The sequence below is a fragment of the Suricata suricatta genome, chromosome 6, assembly GCF_006229205.1.
Source record: "Suricata suricatta isolate VVHF042 chromosome 6, meerkat_22Aug2017_6uvM2_HiC, whole genome shotgun sequence".
Taxonomy (NCBI): Eukaryota; Metazoa; Chordata; class Mammalia; order Carnivora; family Herpestidae; genus Suricata; species Suricata suricatta.
The window spans coordinates 56571133-56586957 of NC_043705.1; the positions used below are offsets into that span (position 1 = coordinate 56571133).

General features: G+C 38.7%; 1 protein-coding gene across 1 annotated transcript in view; it reads left to right on the forward strand.

Moving 5' to 3' along the window:
* Positions 1-15825, forward strand: part of CMYA5 (cardiomyopathy associated 5) — an 87635-nt gene that overhangs the window by 63402 nt on the left and 8408 nt on the right. The window contains exons 9-11 of the mRNA XM_029941222.1: positions 1033-1179; positions 2288-2435; positions 14746-14879. Coding sequence (XP_029797082.1) covers positions 1033-1179; positions 2288-2435; positions 14746-14879 — 429 coding nt within the window. The remainder of the gene's footprint in view (positions 1-1032; positions 1180-2287; positions 2436-14745; positions 14880-15825) is intronic.

The window sequence follows — 15825 nt, forward strand, 5'->3', positions numbered from 1 at the left end:
CTTAGCTGCAGAGGATGATTCCACTGAAAACCGTCGCCATAGTTTCTAGGATGTGGGGGAAATGCTTTTCAATGTATGAGTCCTTCCAAAATTCTTTAAACCAAACTTTGCATCCAGAAAGAAGAGCTCAATGGGACAGAAAAATGCAATTAAAGAAATGGAGTTGAAAAGCTCCTAAATTTCCTTTAAAAGTGAATGATCTGGGCTTCTTAACTGGTGGAGTTTTGAGCATGTGATTTTTAAGAGTAATAATGGAGGATAACTAAAAGGATCATGGGCTAATTTAAAAAGGAAAATAATTCTATTTAAAGGAGAAAAAAATTTCAGTGAGAATAATCAAATTGGCCCAAAAGGACAGGTATGTTTGTAATGGTATTGAGTAATAATACTACCAAAATATTGAGAGTAAAATGACTTAAGAAATTTTAGGAAATGTCTTAATTGACCAGGTTACTTTCTAGAATAGTTTATGACCAATCAAAGTTTTTTAAGTATTTCTATAGATTGTGGAATTGTCTAGTTGGAAGGATTCTGGAATTCATGAGAAGGAACCAGACTTTGAAACTTTGAAAATCATACTGAGTACTAAAGTTGTTTACTAATTTGGGAAGATGCTTTATAACATCATAAATTTAGAAAACATGGGGTTGTCATTATTTTATTACATACTCTCCTGAAATATTGGCATTGCTTCTTAAGAATTTTTTGAGAATGTATTACTGAGATTTAAGCCAACATAAACTATACAATTTTAGTATTTGCTATTGAAATGCATTACTTTAATTGTAGCAGATGAAGCTCATCTTACTAATATGCTATGATTTTCTGGTAAATATTCACATGTAATACTGCATCATTCTAGCATGCTGTTTTCTTAGATATTCAAAAGTACTAGCTATGACATCCAAATGACATCCATGAGTTATTCAGTTTGAATTTTCCACTGAAAATAGTAGATCAGTTCTTCCAATAGCTATAATTTCAATTAACTTTAGAAGACATCCTAAAGTTTTTAATTGTGTTTTATGCTAGAGTTGGTAGAAGAATACAGATTGACAGTGAAAGAAAGCTACTGCATTTTTGAAGATCTGGAACCTGACCGTTGCTATCAAGTGTGGGTAATGGCTGTGAACTTCACTGGATGTAGCCTGCCTAGCGAAAGGGCAATTTTTAGAACAGGTAAAGAGATGTTAAGGGGGTGTTGGGAGACAATACTCAATTCTTCGCAGATTATTAAGATCAACTAATAAGCATTTACTAAGCACCTATTGTATGCTGGGTGCTGTGCAGTGCTGATTATACAATGATGAATAAAACTGGGTTCCTATTCTCAAGAAGCTTATAGTCAAATGGGAGAGATAAAAAAACAAAACAAAACAAAACAGAAGATCATAAAAAAAGTTGTGGTAAGGGTCAGGATCTAGTTATATAAAAGTTATTATGAAAGCACTCCAGAGGAATACCCAAGAGAGACTGGGGCGGGGCAGGATCAGGAATAAGTTCTTAGAATTGATGCCTGAATGGAATCCTTTGAAGGATCAGTTAAAGGGGTGTATTCCATTTGAGGAAAACATATGAGCAGAGGCGTCGAGGTAAGAAATAGTATGGAGAGTGCAGGGCACTACAAGAAGTTTGTTATTACTTCTTTGACTTAAAAGCAAGGAGAGGAAAGACGTGAGGTGAGAAAGGCTAGTGTATGGGGGCCATGTTTGCTGAGGTAAGAAGATTGGGCTTCATCGTATAGGTACTAGGAGCTCCAAAGGTTTTTCAGCAATGATATTCAACTGGGAATACATCACCATGATGAAATCTTTTCATGGAGGGCTGCCGTAGGGGTGGCATAAGTCAAGTTTGCATCACCTTTAAGATCATTGTAACTACTTCAGAGGAAGAAATGACTCACTCCCACCATTTCATCGTTTCTTCTTGCCTTCTAAAATAAATATTTATTGAGTACCGACTGAAGGCAAGATCATGGCTAACTTTTGTATGAAGGAAGATAGATAAGACTCTTTATTGTTATTTGCTTAGAGATGTATAAAAAACTGGTAGTATTTATAGGAAGCTAATATTAGAGGCTCTCTGGGTATGGGTGAAAATTGTACAGTTTGGAAGGCAGAGGTGGAAGGGAGACTTTTCACTATATACATTTTTATATCTTTTGGGCTCTCAACCAAGAATGTATTTTTTAATCAGAAAGAAACCATGCCCAAGGACTTTTCCCAGGATACCAGGGAAGCAGAGCTGATGTTGAGTGTTCCATGATTGCTTTGGTTCTCTCTTACAGCACCCTCCACCCCTGTTATCCGCACTGAGGACTGTACTGTGTGTTGGAACACGGCCACCATCCGATGGAGGCCTGCCAACCTGGAGGCCACGGAGACCTATACTCTGGAGTACTGCAGACAGCACTCTCCTGAGGGTGAGGGCCTTAGGTAAGGATCTTCTCCATGGGGAGGCTCAGGGTGCCTGGAATTCAGCTCAAGGTCCAAACCTCACTGAGCTTCTGCACACAGAGGGGGAAGAACTTCCTAACATCTTGCTGAGCTCATTATACTATTGACTTGATTTGCAATTTCATCAGTATATTCGTCAATGAACTCCAAGTTTGTAATAAAACACATGCTACAATGTAGAATAATAACTCCCTTGTAAGAAAAATGTATGCAAATTTTAATAAGATAGAACATTCTTTGAGGTATATTTAACTTGAGTCGTTAGACAGGATTTATGCATATTTCATGTACTTTTTAATATTTATATCAGAATAGATACACCTAACTCAGGAAACTAATAGTGAGCTTGTATGTAATATAAATCTGTGTCTCCATAATGTGTTGGTAATATAAAGGAGATAATTTTATATATATGTGTATATATAAAATTACAGAGATATACCTGCCTCTCCAGGAGCAGGAAGGATCTAAAGAGATTTTTCCAGGAAAAAAAATGGGAAGCTCTCTCACGAAACTTATAAAGCTTTAAATTTGTCAGTAAAAGACTGTGCATCCTGGGGGCATTTGGTAAATGTTAATTTACTTACTGAGGTGGTGATTTCTTAGCCTCCAATCCATGGCAATAGAGCAACTTCACATTCCATGATGTATATTCAGATCATTATTGTTAATGCTCATATTTAAAACATTTTTAAAATATTTATTTATTTTTGAGAGACAGAGCATGAGCAGGGGAGGGGCAGAGAGAGAAGGAGACACAGAATCCAAAGCTTAATGCTCCTATTTCAATAGAGACATTTTTCAATTGTTTTTATTTATTTTTTATTTTTAAACATGTTTGTTTATTTGGAGGGGGGCACGAATTGGGGAGGGGCAGAAAGAAAGGAGGAGGGAGGATCAGAAGTAGGCTCCGCACTGTCAGCAGTGAGCCTGATGTGGGACTTGAACCCACAAACTGAGATCATGACATAAGTTAAAGTCAGATGCTCAACTGAGCCACAGAGGGGCCCCTACTTTGTTTTTAAAACAAAGTTTACTGAAATAAACTATTTTGGTAGGATATAAAACTTTGAAATAATGGTATGAAATTAGACTGCTTTTTAATAAAGTATATTATTTAAGCTCTTGGTTATCTACATGATCAATCAACAACTATTTATTTAGTTATGTGAGGTTTCAACGACTGAGCAATAATTATAGTTTCTTTCAAGTATATGAAGACAGGTTTCACAAAATCATGATCAAAGGATGAGTTCACGTTGAGTGGGGGATGTGTGGGTGGGATGTAGGCATTTCAGCAGAAGTGAGAACATAGTAAATGTACAAAAAACAACATCTCTGTTAATGTGCCAAATGGTGGAGGGCAGTCTTCAATAATCAGCAAATAGAGGAGAGATGAACTCTGACCACAATGGAGTGGGAGAAGGAAAGAGAGAGGGGGGGGGAAGGAGGGAGAGAAAGAGACAGAGACAGAGAGATTATAACTGACTTATTGAGCATTTACTATGTGCCAGTCATTGTCCTTACCTTATTTAATTCCCGTAAGAACTGAGAGAAAACAGACTCTTTGAGAAGGTACTCAGATAGTGAGTAACTATTAGAATTCAAACCTCATTTTATCAGATTTCAAAGCCTAAGTTGCTAATCCCTGTTTACTATCACTTAGGGGAGTCCCGGACCTTCTCCACAAAGAGCCCGTGGTGTCATGAGAGCCCTGTATCAGCAGGGTCCAAGTCCCCGGCAAGCTCTCCCACTGTTCTCCACCATCAGTGAGGAAAACCCAGTTCTTTCTGAGGCAAAATCAGACTGTCAAGGAGTGCTCTGAAATGACTCATCTTTGTTATGGCATCCGCATCAGTCCCCAGCTGGCATTTGCATAAATAATAGCAGCACAGTTGGATTCTTAAATCAGCAGGAATCTGGAAACCCTGAGACCTAGTAGCGGTTGCCCTAAGAGAACTATGATGTCATCTCATAAATGTGGCTCCAGGGAGAAGGGAAAGAGGGGATAGATGGGGAAATGGCACCCATTGATGGTCTCAACATGCCAGGAACTATGCTAAATTTCATTTAACCCTCTCAAAAATCCTAGGAGGGAGATGAGGTGATGAACACCGTTAAATAAGATTCAAAAAAGTTAAATAATTTGGCCAAGGTATTAAATGATGGAGTGAGAATTTGGAGTCAGGATTCAAACTCAAATCTGTCTTATTCTCTCCACTAGTTCTAAAATTTGTATTATTATATAGACTGAGTTAGCATACCTCAACTGCCTAACAACAGTGAGTTATTATGTATCCAGAGTTTCTTTTGTTATATAAAAATTATAGATATAAGAGAGAATGCAGTATCATTATTCAAAACTCCTTTGACCTATGTTTTTCCTTTCCCTGATCACCCTTGGGGCCACAAAACAAAACAAAACAAAGCAAAACAAAACAAAACATACAAAAGATCAAAATGTTCATTTAGTATCAACAATGAATACTACATTCCAAACAAATCCTTCTATCAAAGCCAAAGAAGCCAGTGACAGTTCCATTTGTAAGAAGATAATGGCCACCCACAAATTTTATTAAGAAAAAAAGTTGAGCTAATTAAAACATAAGGCTTATCATTAGTTTATTCTGTTTGAGACTTTGCCAGTGGGTTCATTTTAATTTTTCTTGTTAAAAGAGAGCATCTGAGAGGCTGGATAAGCAGATCCTTTGTTATTGAATGGATATAGTCCAGCAATTTTAAAGTGAAGGGAAATTCCACATTCAGAGCCTTGTTGATAGCTTGGAGCTGTTTTGGAGATGGAGCTGTTTTCCAATTAGGTGCTAAAAGAGTCCTCAGTGCCAGGAGGTGGAATGGTATGTCCAATCCACAACCCAGGGGTGGCTCTCCAGCCTCTGGATCCCTGCTGAGTCTGACAAAAAAGTAACTTCTTGAAGCAAGCACAAATTTGTTGGCCACAAATCACTACCTTGTTCATTTGCTAAGTCTATCACTGATGTACCACATTAGGGACATCCCTCATCAATAAAAGAAGCCTCAGTGTCTTAAACCCCAGGTTGGCATCAAGAGACTGAAGTAACTCATTTTTAATCTCAGAGGCCCAGAGCTGCAAAACTCATTTGTATTTCTTTTGGTTCTCCAATTTAAGTGTTGAGAGGGAAGGAAAAGTGGCCATGTGCCTTAGTCTTTTGGCTATCTGGTGCTTACAATTACCTTGAAACATTAAACATGTAAACATTAACTATTTAACTATAATCTGTATTGTTCCATGTCTAAGATTACAACTGTACACAGTCAGGTAGGAGAATTGATAAACAAACTTAAACCTTTATCACCTCTAGTCAAAATGCAAACAACCCCTACTCTTCCTTTCTATTAGAACCACATTCTTCACTTTGGTTTTCTGCACAGCAGTACATAATTAGAGTTATTCTGTGTCCTGGAAAGAAGGCAAGCCAAGAGTTATCTGATCCCACTCACCGGTTGGCTCCGTGAAGGGATCATTATGTCAGTTTGCAGCCTCAGTGTCTGGGACACTATCTGGAATATTGTAGCTACTCAATAAATATGTGTTACTTGAATGGGTTAATACCAATTAGCACTGAACACCTAATACTGACACCAACAAGAAAAGTTAGGCCGGATTTGAGGATAATCTTTTATTCAAAATGGGAACAAAATAACCTGTGCCTAAAAGTAGGGCAGAATGATGAATGAATTAATTTTAGTGCTTGGGTACTTAACTAGGAGATAGGACCAGCCTAGTCCATGGGCTGGAAACTATTTAATGGCTCACTCATAGAGAATGGCACTTATAATCTTGTTTAGCCATTGGTCACCTTTCATTGGTTCTGGGTTCTATCTGAAAGCCTTATGCTAAACCAGATGGAAAAATTGATACACAGGTCACTGCTGGGGAGCAAGTAGGATCAAAGACCACTTCTTTTTGATGTGCTGTGTTTGGGTGAGGTTGGGGAACTTATCTGTGTAGTTAGTCAATAAAGGTCTGTTAAATGAATGAATGAGTGAATGAATGAGGGGTGTAAACAACCTCCTTTGGGCCTTGCCGCCCTCAAGTCATCTCGATGGCTGGAGTCTCTGGTAAAGTAGAGAGGGAGGACTAACGTGACCTGAGGACTAAATGACTTCACATCTCTTTCTCATCCCCAATTCCTGAAAAGATAATTGGCCTTAAAGGTCTGGTCTGGAGTAGGAAGAGAAGTTGAAAGGAAATGAAAAGAATGGAGAAAAGGATGAGTAACATGAACATACATGCACACAGGGAGGATATTAATTACCCTTTAGACTGGGGAGTCTGATTTTTGTTGCCAGAACAGAAAGACATGCATCTTCAGACCTGCATTCATTCTCCCAGTATCATGGCCTCTAATTTTTCCAATTTAAGATCAAAGGTGCTGGGTGAACTCTTATGGTGAGTGTTTGAATGGAGTGAACCTACTGAGTCCCCAAGTTCCATGACGTGGTATCTGAAATAACCAAGCAATTGCCTCCATTCCATAATCCTCACAGAAAACACATTTGCATATTTTCGTGTGTGGGCACCATGGCTGGATCCCAGCAGTCGGCCCCTGTTGGGATTGGGGGGTGGGCGGGAGTGACAATCCCCGGCTTGTGTGTGGAGGCTGAGGGAGCTCCTACTCACCCTTTCCTGTTTTTCTTTGAATGCTCTCCTCAGGTTGGGTGGGCTCAAAACACTTTCAAAAATTTTCCACCGCTCGGCTGTTTCCTCAGCTGTTCTGTCTCTCCTGTGTGGAGAGAAGTCAGCAGAACTGTGGGTGGAGGAGGGAAAACTGAGAGAAATATAGTACAGGGATTAGCTGTGTGGGCTGTGCAGAGAGAAGCTGTGTACTGAATGACAAATCTGTGAGACTCAATACGCCACAAAAGTAGTTGGTAGTGAACTTCCTGTTCCCTCCCCTGCTGCCCTGGCTGAGGCTGTAAGGTGGGCAGACCCTCCCTGGCTCCCCTCTCCAGAAGCATCCCCAGGGTGAGCTGGGCTCTGGGTGCTGGGCCTGTAAACTTGAATTCCTCCTGCTTCCAGTGTTCAGGGCCACACATGGTGGGCTGGGAACAGAAATGTCTGTCATAGTTGGATTTTCCAGCTGGGGACAGCTGCTGCTCTTTCTGTAAAATAAGGACAAATAAGGGTGAATTTTCTAATGAACTTAGTACCTGAGCAGGAGATGAAGAATCCTAGCATTTCTTTCTTTTTAAAAAACATTGTACTAAATTTTCAGCTGGATAGGTGATGACCAGTGGTCAACAGCAAGTGATTTGACCTTCAAGACTTGTGGGCAGAGAAGGCAGTTATTCCTGTCCCATGCTTTTTTCACAGGGTGATAGGGGGATCATTGACATGAATGGGCCAGAATTTATTGAGTATTTAAGAGCTAACAGCCAATCTTTATAGGGTATTGTTTTCCTGACCCAGGTAATATCCCTCAGCACAGAGCATTTGGGAGAGGGAGTTATGGGATGATTCCCACCCCCTTACCCAGTATTCCTGGCATTTAGCTTTTCCTAAAATAAATCTTGTTTCCCAAATGAATCTAATTAACTTTGATCATTTACAATCCTATACACCTCCTAGTTGTATAGTAAAACCTCAATCAATGAAAACCCAGACTGTTCTTTCACTTCTACCTTATGTTCTGTCAATTTCCAAAAGGATTTAAGTTGTTCACTATAAAAGACCTAGACATAATAGAACCACTAGAGACAATCCTACAAGAACAAGAGCCAGATCATACAGGGGTGAGGAGATTGTATCAGAAAGTACAGGTTAAGAACAGTAGCTCAATGGAACATAAAATTTAAATCTGAACTTGCTAAGGTGAAAACAGGAGAGAGGGGGAGACAGCAAGAGGGGGAAAGAAAGCTATTACATAACTCATCTTTTTATAAAAAGGAAGCATAACATTTCAGTAAGAGACAATTATATTTCTTGACATTCAGCTCTAAGATGAATTTTTCATGTAGATCTTTATATAAGGGCTATTGAGCAAGATAATAGTGATTGTCTTTAAGAGCAATTTTACAAAAGTTGCAAAAACATTGCTGATGTAATCATTTTTAAACTGGATCTGAAAGTGTAATGTTAGATCACCATTCCAGGCAAGCGGTGCTATAGGGACCTCAAGTAATTGTCTACATATGCAGACTTGCAGTGGTTAAGGAAAGCTTAGAGAATCCAAAGGAATGGATGTTACTAGACTCCTGGGCTCTGAAATAGAAATTCTATCATTCAGGCTTTGGAGGGAAACTACAGAGAAAACAAAAATCCGGGATCTTTCTGCTGGAATCCTTTGGCTCATTTAGATTTTTGTGAGAAATCTAATTACAGGAGAGCCTGAGTCCCAAGGTTGGCAGTGTTTAGCCCTCATGTTCCTATGCTATTATGAATAGTGATGTTTAGTTAACACTGAATCTCATAACATCCTCATTTATCACAAGAAAAATGGTCCTGTTCAAAAATTTTTATTTTACCAAGACTTTTTAAAAAAGAAAACAAAAATTAATATATAAGAAATTTTCTTCTTAATCCTGATTTAACTAAAGTTTTTCATCTTAAAACAGAAGATTCCATGTTTACAGATAAAGTTTTTTAAATGGCTTCCAACAGCAAAAGTTAGTTCTTGCATTTATTATTGCTTATATTCTAATGGATTTTTTTTCTTTTTCCTATTTCTCCCTCCCATCCCTTCTCACCTCACTCTCTCTTATGAGTATGTCTCCCAAACCTAACTGATCATAAAAATCAACTGGGATGTTGTAAATGTTTAGATTCACAGACCCCCTTAAGAAATTCCAATTCAGAGGGTCTAATATAACCAGGCCGATTTGGGAAACACTACTAGCTGCTCCCGTAGGGCCCAGCAGTGTGCTCTGGCCACGGTTCACATGAAATGGTGTTGACTAACTGGCTGAGTGTTGGTACGGCCAACAGGAATGCTAGCAAGAGCCCACTGTGTTTTTAACAAACAAGTCGTACTTAGCCATCTGTTGTGCACTGCAGCGACAGCACCATCCGTAGGCTGCTTCCAGGAGCAATGGCACTGGATTCTCCATATTGTTTGTACACATGCCGCCCCCCTCTGCTGGAGAGAAAACATGCTTCAGTCTCGGCGTCAGACACAGCAATGCAGAGGCAGTCACTGGTCACGGGGGCAATGTTACCAGCCCCTCCGGCTACCTGAAGCACATGTACACTCCTTCCTTCCATCCCACACAAATCGTTGAATCATCAAATTCCTAGAGAAGCTACTATACAAAATGCAAATTAACACACATTCCATAAATACATTCAACCAACTCCTGAGCTTCTAATATAGCTCTAAAAGTAAATTATTTAATTAATTTTGGATAATACCCAAATGGTACAAAATTCAAAAGATACAAAGGTATACAGTGAAAATTAAGTCTCCTTTCTTGTTTGTCACCTACTCAATTCTCCCTGGAGGCAATTACTCTTACCTGACACATATTTATCCTTTCAGATAGTTTGTGCATATACAAACATCTCTATATTTTTTCAACCAATGGTAGCATAATAAAGATATTTCTACCACCTTGCTTTTCTTATTTGAAAATGTTTTTTCGTGAGTATCCTATATCAATGGATATGGAACTGCCTCAATTTTATTTTTTATTTTTTTTATTAATAGTTTATTGTCAAATTGGTTTCCATATAATACCCAGTCCTCTTCCCCACAAGTGCCCTCCTCCATTACCACCACCTCCCTTCTCCCTCCCCCTCCCCCTTCAATGGGGGGGGGTGTTTTCAGTATTCAATAGTCTCTCAGGTTTTGCTTCCCTCTCTCTCCCCAACTCTCTTTCCCCCTTCCCCTCCCCCGTGGTCCTCCATTAGGTTTCTCCTGTTCTCCTGTTAGACCTATGAGTGCAAACATAGGGTATCTGTCCTTCTCCGCCTGACTTATTTCGCTTAGCATGACTCCCTCAAGGTCCATCCACTTTGCTTCAAATGGCCAGATTTCATTCTTTCTCGGAACATACTCAATTAAAAAAAAATTCCATTATATTTTGGTTTCAGGATACAATTTAATTTATTTGACTGATTGAAAGGTATTTAAGTTGTTTTCATTTTCTTGCTATCACAAACAATACTGCAGAAAAAAAACCTAATCATATATCATTTCACACATATACCAGAATATCTGTAAGGTAAATTCCTAGAAATAGAATGACTGGGGCACCTGCTTGGCTCAGTTGGTTAAGCATCCAACTCTTGATTTCACTCAGGTCATAATCTCACTGTTCATGAGATTGGACCCCACGTGGGTCTCTGCACTGACAGTGTAGAGCCTGCTTGGAATTCTCTCTCTTTCCCTCTCTCTCTCTGTCCCTCCCCTGCATATGTGCATAGTCTGTGTCTCTCTATCAAAATAAATAAACATTGAAAAAAATTCTTTAGAAATAGGAAGACTGGATAGAGATATGTACATTTTGGATTTTGATAGATATTACCAAACAGTTTACATAGATGCTGTGGGTGTTACACACAGGCTAGAAGCATACAAAAAGAGTGCTTGGTTCTTCATACCCTTGTCTACACAGGGTATGATAAAACTTTTGATCTTTGACAACTTGATAGGTAAAAGAATCTTATTATAAGTTTCAGTGCACATTACTATTAATAGGTTGCACATCATTTCGTATGTTTTGGAACCATGTACTTTCTTTCCTGTGAACTATTCATTTCTTTTACCCATTTTTTTTCCTGTTTAACTGTAGTTTTTTCCTTATTGGTCGAAGTTCTTTGGTGTTTAAAGAACATTAGCATTCATCTACAACGTGACTTGAAAATTTCTCTTGAATACTTTTTGCCATGCATAGTTTTTAAATTGATTTGTAGTTGATATACAATATTATATTAGGTTCAGGCATATGACATAGTGATTTAATGTTTTCTACCTTATGAAGTGATCTCAATAAGTCTAGCAATCATTTGTTAGCACACAAAGTTATTACATGCTATTAACTATATTCCCAGTACTGTACCTTGTATCCTCATGTCATGTTTACTTTATAAGTAGAAGTCTGTATCTTTTAATCCTCTTCTCCTATCTCACCCATCCCCCCATTGGTCTCCCCTCTGGCAACCATCGGATGGTTCTCTGTATTTATGAGTCTGTTTCTGTTCTGTATGCTCATTTTTCTTGAGATTCCACATGTAAGTGAAATCATATGGTATTTGTCTGACTTATTTCACTTAGCATTATTCCCTCTACATCCATCCATGTTGTTACAAATGGCAAGATTTCATTCATTTTTGTAACTATTTTTCCATTGCAAAATATATCTGTAGGTCTAGCTATGGATATATCTCACATCTTCTTTAATCTATTGATGGACATTTAGGTTGTTCCCGTGTCTTCGGTATTATAAATAATGTTGCAGTGAACATGGGGATGCAGATATTTTTTCAAGTTAGTGTTTTCATATTCTTTGGATCAATATTCAGACATAAAATTTGGATTTCAAATTCCAAATTTTTTAAAGTTTTTATTTGTTGGGGCACCTGGGTGGCTCAGTCAGTTAAGCGTTCAACTTCAGCTTAGGTCATGATCTTGTGGTTTGTGAGTTTGAGCCCCACTTCGGGCTCTGTGCTGACAGCTCAGAGCCTAGAGCCTGCTTCAGATTCTGTGTCTCCCTCTCTCTGCCCCTCCCCGCTCACACTCTGTGTCTGTCTCTCTCTCAAAACTAAATAAACATTTAAAGAACTTTTCATTTGGCTACAAATCAAGGAAAGCTAATATAAGAACTTTTATGACATTTGAGTGATGAGGTCAGACAAGTAAAAAGACATGGAGATAAACCATTTGTATGTGAGATTTTTACTTTTTTCTTGATGCTGGAGCATAATATGGCAATTTGTCACCAATAAAATTCTATGACATTTCATATCACTTTCATGCTCATGCCCAGTGCTTTTATTTCACAGATGTAATGAGGGCATTGTGCATATCTGTCAAGTCTGCATTACCTGTTCACATACTGAAAGCAGGATCTGATCCCATATTCTGACCTCAATACCATGTAAACCTTTATTCTTTAAATGAGTGGTAAGACATAGGATGCAGTTGACTATGTATATGGAATTCTTTCCCTAACAAACTTCATAAAACTTAAAAGCAAAAACTTCCCCCAAATCAGTGTTTTTTGTATTTAACAACCTCATTGTTATGAAATGAAGCCAGTATGTCTCATCCTTTCTCTGGAGCTGAAATTTCCTCACCTAGTCTTGCTAAATCCCCCTCAGGGTAACAGGGTCTGGGCACATAAGTGATTGATAGACATTTATTTAATGAGTGAATTAATGAGTGAATGAATGAAACTAAATCAGTACAGGCCAAGTATTCTTACTGAGACAATAATTTTACTGCTTATTATAATTAATGTACATTTAATACATCTCTTTAGTCATCAAATAAGATAAGCAATGCATCCCCCCCAGAATAATATGCTAGGTATTAGTGGGGAATTACATTCTCAATCATAGGATGTGGGTTTTCATTAACTAACTGAAGCATAATTAGTTGTCTGTGAACATGTGGCTCATTGATCCTCTGTGCATCTAAAGATAGTGCTTGCAGAGGGCTGGGTCAGGTGGTAGGTTCTGAAATAAGGACCAATAACATTTGAGCAGTTTCCAGTAGCCTCTTCAGACAGGGCCCTAAATAGCATATACACCAATAGACCCGGTCTGCTCTCCTCCACTGCTCCCTTCTTTCTGAGGAAGATACTGGGCAGTTTTTCCCTTTTAGACATGGTGGGGGAGTGCATTGTTACTTTGTACGTATTTTCTGCTTTTAAAAACTTATCAGTTAGTTTGTTTTCTGAATCAAAGATGTTTTTTCCTTTTTCTGATTCTCCATGGTCTTCTCTAAGGCAGGTACTGAGAAGTGAAATAAATCTACAGAAGTAGAAGTGACCTGAAAAGAATCTTTGATTCAAACATTTTTGTAATACACTTGTTGATAACAAACACAAAGAAAAACAGAAACAAAAAAGCAAACAGATTAAAAATTAAAAACCCCTATTCTGAGAATGAGCAGGAAAGGTACCGTACTGTTTTCACTGACCATTATCCAAATGCCTATCTCCTGGAACAGGGCCCTGGCACTAGCACTCAGATTAGGAATTTTTTCCTTAGTAAGGAGCCTAACTTGTAACTCTCCCCAAGGCCTCTCTAAATAGAGGCTGAAAAAAAGAGCACTTGTGCAATTTATTTGTATACATGCTCTAGGCCATGCGATCAAGCAGATCAAAGGGAATATAGAAGAGTCACAACTACTTCAGTTTCCCAGCAAGTTCTGAGAGTTCTGTGTTCAAATGCAGCAAGTCTATATGTGGTTAAATGGTTGGGCTATTGTAAGCCCACTGCCGATTAGGTACTGCTACCAGCCTTTTATCTTACGGTACATGGGAGATTTAGAAACAGCGACTTTGGAGATTTTATTTGGCAGTTAGAACTCGCTATTCGTGCTGGGACTAAGCTTGCTTTACAAGATATTGTCTTCTAGGGGCACCTAGGTGGATCACTCAGTTAAGTGTCTGACTCTTGATATCAGCTCTGGTCATGATTCCAGAGTCATGAGATCAAGCCTGGCATCAGGGTCTGAGCTGACAGTGAGGAGCCTGCTCGGGATTCTCTTTCTCTCTCTCTGCCCCTCCCTGCTTGCTCTCTCTCTCTCTCTCTCTCAAAATAAATAAACTTAAAAAATATTTTTAAAAGATATTGTATTCTTTAGGGATCTTCTGTTTCTATAACTTGACTGGCTTTTGGGTGATGACCATGTACAGAATCGTCACTCACCTTGATTTCCACTATTCTGGATCTGCTAACTAGATGATTAGGATCCTTGGTATATAGATTGGTTTAACATCATCTTAATCCAGAAGTGCCCTCTTAGGCAGAAATTGATAGAAAATACTATATTCTTAGAGATTCATTAACCACAAAATTAGTCTGTTTTCTGATTTTTTTAAAAAGTTGGGTTCAATTCAAAGAGCATTGTGGAAGGCATATATTGGACAAAAGTTGACAAAGGTAGAAGTGATTTGATAAAATAATCTTAGTGGACCATAAACATTTTGGAGAATCTGGTTTACTAACTTGGTGATCACCAAAAGGGAAAGATAAGTTATTTGTTGTTAATAAACAATGTTCATTCACTTCAGGATTGAAATATATTGAGTTGGTTTGTGTGTGACCTGACATTTAAAATTATTTTTCTTTTGTGTTTAGATCCTTCTCTGGAATTAAAGGACTCCAGCTGAAAGTTAACCTCCAACCCAATGACAATTACTTTTTCTACGTGAGAGCCATCAATGCATTTGGGGCGAGTGAACAGAGTGAAGCTGCCCTAATTTCCACCAGAGGTACTTTCTCTTTCATACACAGAGAACTGTTTCCAAGCATTTCCATTTCTTTCCTTCTAACCCTAGAGAAGACACTCTAGAAGCCCCAACCTCTTGGCCATGCTAGGTTTTTGGCCTGAAGACCCAGTGTTGGTCAAAGACCAAGAAGTTTCTTTTAGATTTCTGGTTTAAGAGGTTCTCAACCTTGACTACCCATTAGCCATCAGTCAGGGTAGTTAAAAAATACTGGTGTTGGGGCTCCACTCATGGAGACTCTGATCTAATCTGGAGGTGGAGACGGGCTCTGACATGTGCTTTTTTTTTTTTAATGTTTTATTTATTTTTGATACAGAGAGAGACAGAGCATGAGACGGGGAGGGTCAGAGAGAGGAGACACAGAACCGGAAGCAGGCTCCAGGTTCTGAGCTAGCTGTCAGCACAGAGCCTGACATGGGGCTCAAACCCACGAATGTGAGATCTGACCTGAGCTGAAGTCTGCGGCTTAACCGACTGAGCCACCCAGGCGCCCCTGACATGTGTTTTTAATCCCCCCAGATGATTCTTGTTTGGCTCCCTATGTGCTATAATTAGTGGGCATGTTTTGAGTGTATGTTAGGGACAGTGGGATGGGGATATTCTTATTTTATTACACTGTAAACTCTATGAGCAAGCTTCCAGTCTCATTCTTCTGTTTATTTCTGGTGCCTAGCACATAGTTCGTGCCAATTAATGTTTGTTGAATAAATGAATGAATAACTCAAGGAAGTGATAAAGCTGTTCAATGACATTTTGGAGAAAATAGCCAAATGATGCTAATAAAAATGCTTGGCTGTTCTCAATTATTGTGAAAAGTGAGAAATGGAAAGGTGATCATTTTCTTATCTTACCCTAGACCCAAAGATGGCAGAAGATTGATGGTGGTACATTAAGTGATTTGCTTAACCAGCAAAAACTTGTGCACGTGCCT